The following is a 10,000-nucleotide window of genomic DNA, read 5'->3' as shown; positions in this document are numbered from 1 at the left end:
GTTGTTTATAATCAAGATGCTTCGTCCCCGCGATTAATGTTCTCTGCTCCATCTGCCACCGAAACTCGTTTTCTCGTCCCAACTTTCAATAAGGTCAGTTTTACTTTAATTTTTGGTGTTAGTTTTAATAAATCGGCTTTTAATAAGTATATTTCCATGTCATTTTCTGTTGGTTCATTTTTATTGTTAATTTTAAATCGTTACATATTAGTTGGTTCGCCTTTTGTGAGTTTGTTTTAATACGTTTTAGTTCGCTCTCAGATGTAAATTGTAGTCAGTTGTTCTTTTGAAAACTTCATTTTTATTAGGTAAGTTTACTTTCGCTAAGTTCTTATTCACTAAGTCATTTCTGAATACTTTGATTTTAAGGAAATTTAGTCTTAGTAATTTAATTTAAAGTAAGATAAGGTTTTAAGGAATTTATTTTAGAATGTTCACGCTTAAGTTTTAGTAAGTTAAATTTTAAGAAGTTTCCTTCGAGTATGTTTAATTTTTACTACATTTTTTATTAACTAATTTTTGCAGACTAATTTTTAGTTCATTTGATAGGGCCGATTAAATCACCTTCTTTTCTTCAGTCTGATATTGATAAATTTATTTCTAGTGACGACTTTTAAACAGTTCATTTTGAATAAGCCTTTTTTTAGTTAATAATTCTTATATATTTAATTTTACATAAGTTAAACTTTTGTTAATTTTTATAGATTACCTACATTTTATTTTTTTATATTTTTTTTATTTTAAGCAAGATAATTTTATGGTGTCCTGGAGATAATTTTTAAGATATTAAATGAAAGAGAATTGAAAGTTCTTTCAAAAAACACCATCATCATTCTTTCCCTCAACTGCTTAATTATCATAGTTTGTTCAAAACAATTATAATTTCTACTTTTCATTTTAATTCATTATCAAAGATTATTGGGTATAAGTAGTTGTATTTTTTTCTGGTTTTACGTAAAATTGTAAGAAATGCTTACTTCATTTCTTACATTAAGATGTTCTTACCAAGAATTGTTTCATCTGTCTAAAGCAGTATTTATATGTATTATTTCTTAAAGCTAATTTCTGTAGGAGTTATTATTATAATTATTATAATTTTGGAAGGAGACCCCTCTTTCAGGCAAACTTCACTGAAATGAATGGCACTCTGTATGCGATTGAGGTTATATTTTGTCTTCTCAACTTGGCGTATAATTTTCTTCGTTTCAGCAAGTATATAAACTATAAAGCAGCTGCCCAAAGTTCATTTATTATTCCGGCGCTTCGGTAGTCGCTTGCTACCATTGAAGGGGTACATGGGGGGGGCGGTTATTTATACCCGAAAACAGGTTTAAAAAACAATGGGACGATTTTTCATTGGTTGGTCATATTCCAGGAGCTCTCCTATTGGCTGCGAGTCTGGCTGACCAACGCGAGCGCTGATTGGTTGGCTCCGGTGGACTCTGCTATAGGACATTCACATCAGCCGTGCATTTGGTGCCTAGCGCCGTCCCTTACGACGCTCCTGATTGGCTAGTGGTCACCCAATCACAGCGCTGGAAAATGGCCAGTCTGCAGTCTCTCTCAAAGTTCCGTAGAGTGAATATCTCTGCTCCGACACCTGAGGAAAATGTCTTTCAAAAGTTATAACTTCCATTACACCTCAGTTTTACCCAAAGAATAGTAGTGTTTCCCAATTTCATCACTAAACATGTCAAGCCAATGGTTGAAGGATTATAATAATGTATGAATTATTTACTTCAATAAACTTAATGGTAAGATATTTGATAGTGAAATAAACAAGAAATTTTTAAAGATAAAATGTATTCTTTCATTCCTTACGTGGCATCGCAGTGCATTCATCATTTATTGTCTTGTGTCTCATAAAATTTCGTAGCTTAAATGTCATGGATGGCAATGCTACCTAAAAAGTATGGGTAGGGCTATCAATCAATATGAAAATAACAAGCAAGCGATTAAGAATATTAAAATGTGCGGGGATGCACGCAGACTATAGCCTATCCCGGGCAACCAGCCAGCTCTTTACACATTCCTTAGGCCTACTACTAAAGGAATCTCTTGCATTCGCTTGTTGTTATTTGGGGCCATACTTGAATGATGCTTGTATATCAGATCTTGCATTCAAGTTCAATAAACGAGCCTAGGATATATGTAATGACTCGTCTATGGCCGTCCGAATAAAAAGGTAACTTCTCTACATGGGTACGACCAGCTGCACTTGACAGTAGGCCTACGGTAGCACCCTATCAGGGGCCGCGATACGGAAAACAATTAAAATGAGTAATTATAGACTACATACATACGTAGATACATAGAAAAGTATGGTAGGTGTATGTAACTTTTTTTGTAGGGGAGCGAGGAGGCTCACAATACTAGAAGTGTAGCTGATTGCAGACGGCCATAGACGAGTCATTACATAATCCTAGGCTCGTTTATTGATCTTGAATGCAAGATCTGACATACAAGCGTCATTCAAGTGTGGCCCCAAATAACAACAAGCGAATGCAAGAGATTCCTCTAGAAGCAGGCCTAAGGAATGTGTAAAGAGCTGGCTGGTTGCCCGGGATAGGCTATAGTCTGCGTGCTTCCCCGCACATTTTAATATTCTTAATCGCTTGCTTGTTATTTTCATATTTATTGATAGCCCTACCCATACTTTTTAGGTAGCATTGCCACCCATGACATTTAAGCTACGAAATTTTATGAGACACAAGACGATAAATGATGAATGCACTGCGATGCCACGTAAGGAATGAAAGAATACATTTTATCTTTAAAAATTTCTTGTTTATTTCACTATCAAATATCTTACCATTAAGTTTATTGAAGTAAATAATTCATATATTATTATAATCCTTCAACCATTGGCTTGACATGTTTAGTGGTGAAATTGGGAAACACTACTATTCTTTGGGTAAAACTGAGGTGTAATGGAAGTTATAACTTTTGAAAGACATTTTCCTCAGGAGTCGGAGCAGATATATTCACTCTACGGAGCTTTGAGAGGGACTGCAGACTGGCCACTTTCCAGCGCTGTGATTGGGTGACCACTAGCCAATCAGGAGCGTCGTAAGGGACGGCGCTAGGCACCAAATGCACAGCTGATGTGCATATACTATAGCGGTAGTAGCGGCTCAAGGAGGAGTGTGGCTGTATTCGTATTGTTAATTTGTTCTCCTGATGGTGGCTGGCAGGGGGAGGGTTTCCTGAGAACTATTTAGTATAGGTTTCCACTGCAGGATGGCAAGGGGCCCCCTGTAGTGGAGGCGGCTGAGGTCCATTTTGCTGTCAAGGATTCTAGTATTCCATACAAACTGGTGGCATTGGAGGGTGTTGCCATGTTCCCTCATGCAGTGTTGCTACACCGCCCCTTCATGCAGATCCCCTTGAAAAGGCGAGTCGTTGTCATACCAATCTAAGAATTATTATTGGTGTACAAAGAGGGTCATGTTCTGACAAATTCAAGAAAGTTTTAGCAAGGGTTCTTCTGTGTAGTTTTTTAAGCATAATAGCCGAGGTTCTCTGTAATATCATGATAACATGCTTCAAAAAGTTACATAAAAAAAGGGTCTTTGTTGTCAGCAATATTATTAATATTGTTATTATTATCATTATTATTATTATTGAGAATTAAAAGCCACAGCAGTGTTAGAAATATTTGTGCATAGAGTTAAAAATGATTAGGAGAGACTTTCAGATACTACTCCATATCCCTCATCAGTAGGACTGATGAGGGATACAGAGTAGTAGCTGAAAGTCTCTCCTTATCATTTTTAGCGCTGTGCATAAATATTTTTAACACTGTGGTTGCTTTTAATTCTCGATATTTTAGCCTCGTTACAGGGGGTTCCTTGGTTCATTATTATTATTATTATTTTGTTGAAAATAATGGCAGTTTTTAACGAATTAATCTTATACAGGGTTTTTTCAATTCCCCTGATAATTCGTTTTTCTGGCTCAGCTAGGTTGCTGAGTAGAATTCCAATATTCATATGTCTAAATTGGGATATTAGTCAAAGATTGTATTTGCTTATATCTTGTATTGGGAACAGAGAGGATGAAAGAACATCTGACGTCCCCCTCCAAGGGCAGGAGCAACAGAAACATCACCGACTGTCTTCGCCACTTGGAGGAGAAAGATGCAGAAAAGAAACTCAAGGGCATCACAAAGAAACTGACTGCCCTTAATGGGGGCAAACTGTGCCTTCCACAGGAAAAAGAAAACTACATTAACCTGACCAAGTACACCCCGACCCCTGAGGAAGACGAATTATTGAGGATGGGTCTCAACTGCCATTACATCTCGCGACCGAGGCCCCTGGACAAACACCTGGAAATAGAACACCTTCTGGATTCGATACGTAGACATGAGGACCTTGGGTATATCCACACGACCGACGCCCTTCAACCCTTGCTGCTGGCAGAGGCCCTCACCAACCGAGGAGACTACGAGAGTATATCATTGATCGATGCCTGAGGGATGCAGCTAAACAGATTAGGGAGAGAGAGGAGATCACCGTCTGGAGAGTCAATAAGACCGTGGCTTTTGTCCTCATCAGCACCGACGAGCACCGTCAGAAGTTGGACGACATCTTGGCCCACCCTACAAAGTTCCTGATGATTACTAGGAACCCCATCGACGAAATCAAAAGGGAGGCTAACAGGATCATTGAGACAGTCAACGCCGCCTCTAATCCCTGCCACCTGCCTCCGATCACTGGTGACTACGGCCTTGGGTACATTTACGGAAATGTAAAAACACACAAGCGAGGTAACCCCCTACACCCCATCATCAGTCAGAATCCTGCCCCTACATACCAGCTGGCCAAGAGGCTCAACACCATCCTGACCCCGTACGTCCCGGACAGATTCAGCCTGAAATCGTCGGCAGAGTTCCTTGAAACCCTTAGGACCACCCCCTCTGGAGGATTCATCACTTCCATGGACGTGGAGTCCCTCTTCACAAACGTCCCTGTCAATGAAACCATCTGGATGATCCTAGACCGAGTGTATAGGGACCCCACCACGCCTACCCTGAACATCCCCAAACACGCCCTCCATTCCCTGCTGGAAATCTGCACGAAGAAGGCCCCCTTTTCCAACCACCATGGACATATGTTCACACAGATTGACGGTGTTGCAATGGGATCCCCTCTAGGTGTTCTCTTTGCTAACTTCTACATGGGAACCGTCGAACAAAGGGTTTCGAAAATAGCAGCCAACCCAGAATATACATGAGGTACATCGACGATACTTTCGTCGTTGCTGATTCGCGGGAAGAAATAGAAGACCTGAGGCGCTCTTTCCATCAGCACAGCAGTCTCACCTTTACGATCAAACACAGCAAAGACCGCCACCTCCCTTTCCTCGACGTCCTGGTTGAAGAAAAAGAGACCCATTTCCCCACCAAGGTATACACTAAACCAACGAACCTGAGAATGTGTCTCAACGGAGAGAGTGAGTGCCCCGAGAGGTATAAGTGCTCTACCATCAGCGCCTATGTCAGGAGGGCCCTCTCACACTGCTCCTCCTGGAACATCACCCACGATGAACTCGAGCGTGTTGCCCAGGTCGTCATTGATAATGGACACCCTAATAAAGAAATAGGAGAATCTATCCGCAGGAATGTCGAGAGCTGGTACCAGCAGGAGCCGCGCCCTGACGTCCCTGAGCATATAGATCTCTTCTATAGAGGATTCTTCCATAAGAAGTACAAAGATGATGAGCCCGCCCTCTGAAAAATCATAGAAGAGAACGTCAACACCACCAATCCCGAGAAGAAGGTCAACTTAGTAATATATTACAAGAACCGGAAAACAAGCAGTTTGATAATGAAGAACAATCCAGCCATACCTCAGCAGGACCCTCTCAGAAAACCAACTTGGTTTACCATTACCTATGCCCCGTCCAAGGATGCCTCGGCAGTTACTTCGGAATGACAACGATGCGTTTTTCGAAGAGAGTGTCCTGCCATGCACAAGAGGGAGCAATCTTCAATCATGCAAAAACTGCCCACAACCAGAGAATTAAAAGACAAGACATTATCCCGAACATCGACATTATAGATCAAACAGCAGACCATCGCCGACTGCGCCTCTTGGAAGCCTTGCATGTAGAAAAAGAAAGACCATCATTGAACATCATGCAAGAGACCTTTCTTCTTCCTACAGCTACCAGGATACCCACAACGAGCGCCCCACACAATGCGACCATTGAACAGGATTCATCATTCAACAGAAGAGCCTGTCAAAATTCCCCTGCTCCTTCCCAGCGATGCAGTGCTCACATGCAAGACAGACCATCAACACACGAAATGCAGCTTAGAGTGAAAAGGAATGTCCGCAGGCCTTCAATGATAATTCAGCGCCGAATTTGACCCCACCCACCACTCATATAAAAGCCGATCTAACTCGTTTCACATTTAGTTCATCTTCACCAACGTCCTGACGACGACCTTTGAGATGGTCGAAACATGTAGACTATGAATATACAAGATATAAGCAAATATAATCTTTGACTAATATCCCAATTTAGACAAATTTGAATACTGGAATTCTACTCAACAACCTAGCTGAGCCAGAAAAACGAATTATCAGGGGAATTGAAAAAACCTTGTATAAGATTAATTTGTTAAAAATTGCCGTTATTTTCAACAAAACATGCATCAGAGAAGGTCTACTCCCTGCATATATTATTATTATTATTATTATTATTATTATTATTATTATTATTATTATTATTATTATTATTATTATTATTAAAATACAAAATCCACATTTATAATTACTGTATTTACAAATAAAATAAATTCAGGAGCTTTCGAGCCTGCTCAGCTCCCTTCTTCAGCTAAAGAAGGGAGCTGAGCAGGCTCGAAAGCTCCTGAATTTATTTTTATTTGTAAATACAGTAATTTACATAAATGTGGATTTTGTATTTTTATAAACATATTCACGGGATTGTGAAGAAGATTTGCATTATTATTATTATTATTATTATTATTATTATTATTATTATTATTATTATTATTATTATTATTAATAAATACTGTGGCTGTATCAGTGGAATTTATCTTGCACATTATGTCCCCTGTTCCTGTAATTATTTTCTCTGTGGCACACAAAGGGGAGAATAAGAGGCTAATATTCCCACTTCAGAGATGACAAAATGTACTCAGGAGTTATGTGTTTAAAATATTGGTGCAATACTGTAAATTAAAAAAAAACTATACATAAAGACAGATCCATAGAGAAAGCGTGGGTCAGGTTCGGTGGGGTGGCAGATGGAGATGATCATGCAAGTAGTACCTATTGTCTTTTGAAGGCTGGTGCAAAGTAACTTAGAGTTATTCATCAATATTTTTACCCTTCTCAGATTGTTATAAGGTGTTGTGCAGTACAGATGTATGTTTCTTGAGTGTATTAGTTATAGCTGGGAGACTTCAGGTGTTTTATTCGTGTGTGATGTGGTGTGGTATTTGTGACATAGTGTGTCATCATTATGTGGATTGTTCCTGACTGGTCATGGATGGGGAGACTCAAATGACTTTTTATTGAAGGTTGTGCTGTCATAACCGTTAGGGTTGGTGGGTTGAAGTGTGGCTGGTGTGGTTTCCCAGCAGGTGAGTGTTGTGTTAGGGGCCTCACTTGAGGGGGTAATTTGGTTGTTAGGAAGGGGAAAATCTCATGTGCTGGTCAGGTCAGGCTTCTCCTGTAGGATGTGAAGGGTCTTAAGAATGCATAGGCGTTGTTTGTTGGATGAATAACAATAATTTTAGATGCTGTTGGCAAGGGCACCAAAGGTCAGTGAGGTGTTGTGCAGTTCAGATGTATGTTTCTTGATGACACCACCGTGTCTATAGAAGGAGATATGCTTGAATAGGTGCTTAAAGGTTCTATTCTGGCAATCTCCTGTAGGAGGGGTATTGTTCCTCAGTATTAGAGTTGCAGTTTCCCTGTTGTATAATATTAGAATAATTTTCTTTCTGCATTTAGAGGTGTGATGTTAGATGAGGTGATTATGTGGTTGGCACACTTGTCACCCTTGTGCTTCTTACTTGTGCAGGATTTATAATGCAGCTTAATTTCTGGAGATGTGGGCGTGTTTGGAAAAGATGCTGGGTTGTACCACGAATTCATGGTCTTAACTCAATCTGCTTGATGATTGTTGGAGTACTCATTTTTCATGGTTACCTGAGACATCCTCTCTAGTTCAGTGTGTGTGTGTGTGTGTGCTCTGCCGTAAGTAGCAGTGAGGAAGAGCCTTCCTGATGTAGGCACTGATGGCAGGGCCCTTATATGGCTCAGGGCACTCACTCTGCCAGTTCATGTAAAGACAGAGGTAAATCGGCTTGATGTAGACCAATGGGCTGGTTCCCTAGCTGTTCTCAATGATTTGAATGTTGAGGAAGGGGAGTCAGCCATTGATACTGGACTCACTCATGTAGCACAAGACACTACATTGTTCGAAGGCTTTCTGGAGGCACTATGTCTTTGCATGTCATTGGTATAGTTGAATGTATTATCAGTACACCTTGCATATGTGCTGGGCTTCTGAAGGCAGGAGAAGACATGCTTTTCAACAATTCTCAAATTGAAATTTGCAAAAATGGAACCTAGAGGAAAGCCCTTAACAACACCATCTGTTTGAATGTTCATTTTCCCTCTATAGTTCAAAAGGGTGTACCTTTTTTGTTCAGATCTCTAAGAGGGCATGGCCTAGGTCTAGGATGTCCAGATCCAAGGTAAAAGAGGCCCTGTAGATTTGGGCCATCATTTGGTTGATAGTTTCGTCGACAGGAACCTTTGTAAATAATGGCTCAATGTTGAGAGATGGAATAATGCCTTCATAGACTCCAGGAATTCAGCAGACAAATGTAGGTTGTCTTAATTTGGTAAGTGAGGGTGTCAGGAGTGTGCCGAGACATTTTGTTTAGGTGTGCATTGGTGCTGAACTCCGCCTGATAATTGGATACAGGAGGTTACTGGGTTTGTGGGTTTATATGTTTCTATAGATGTATCCCTGTCCGAAGTCTCCTATGGTAGTCAAGAGTTAGGTGGTGCCTCTAGCTGCATATGCTGTCTATGATGTGGATAGCTTCCCTCTTAATTTCATCAGTAGGATTACAGGTTAGCCTCTAGAACTTGGTTTCATCCTAAGTATGTCGTCCAGACACCCTCTCCCAACACAGCCACCTCTCAGGACATTACGCTGTACATTATGGCCGCATGAGTAGCAGGTACAAGGATGATAAATGTGCCATTTGCAGGATCATCTCATCTTAATCACCCCTGCAAATTTTAACAAAAAAATTAATCTAATGATGTACTGTCAGAAAACCCACCAATCTACGTAGTGTTGAAGAACAACTCACCCTTTCTACAGGAGATAACCTGGAGATAGCCATTGTGATCTGTCACTTTCAATGCCTCGTATGTGGATATCCCAGCAAATACATTAGTATTAACACCTGCACCTCTCCAAGCACTTAACCTGCCACAATCGGGAGGGTGTCAAAATATAGGTCCAAATCGCACAACACCTCCTTGACCTGTGACAACCTTGCCCGCAGCATCAAAATAGTTGGCAGTGACAAACGATGCCTACTCACCTCAAGGCCCCTCACGTCCTCCACGAGATGCCTGACTTGAACGCAACCTAAGAGACTTTCCACCTTAATCAATCATACAACGCCCTCGAGCAACACCCCTGGTGCACAACACCAGTTATCCGGTGGAAAACCATACCAGCTACCATTCAACCCGCCCTTCCAAATGGCTATAATAGCATAACCTTTTAGTACAAAAAGTCATTGGAGTCACCTCCCCTTGACCAATCACCAACAATCCATATAGTGATATCACGCTACGTCACGGATACCATCTTCCCACATTCACACGCGAAGAGTCACCTTAGGTCTCTCAGCGCCACTCTAGCTTCCACCTCTGAGTATAATAAATTATAAGACGGATGGAGAAAATAATGCGAGAGATAAATTCCGCTG

The 10,000-nt window shown here is 40.7% G+C and overlaps 2 protein-coding genes across 3 annotated transcripts in view; one reads left to right on the top strand and one right to left on the bottom strand.

Moving 5' to 3' along the window:
• The window catches only part of LOC136834430 (putative neural-cadherin 2), a 582,131-nt gene that overhangs the window by 527,336 nt on the left and 44,795 nt on the right, over positions 1-10,000 (bottom strand). The gene's annotated exons all lie outside the window — the stretch shown is intronic.
• Positions 5,235-5,738, top strand: LOC136834122 (uncharacterized). Its single transcript, XM_067096379.1, has one exon. It carries the CDS (start codon positions 5,235-5,237, stop codon positions 5,736-5,738), a length of 504 nt encoding a protein of 167 aa, XP_066952480.1.

The sequence above is a fragment of the Macrobrachium rosenbergii genome, chromosome 53, assembly GCF_040412425.1.
Source record: "Macrobrachium rosenbergii isolate ZJJX-2024 chromosome 53, ASM4041242v1, whole genome shotgun sequence".
NCBI classification, from domain to species: Eukaryota; Metazoa; Arthropoda; class Malacostraca; order Decapoda; family Palaemonidae; genus Macrobrachium; species Macrobrachium rosenbergii.
Note: the sequence above shows the minus strand (reverse complement) of the source record. Positions and strands in the feature narration are given on the sequence as shown.

Bases quoted from the DNA above. Each gene is read 5' to 3' on its own strand.
- LOC136834122 (XM_067096379.1), top strand. From the start codon at position 5,235: ATGAGGTACATCGACGATACTTTCGTCGTTGCTGATTCGCGGGAAGAA.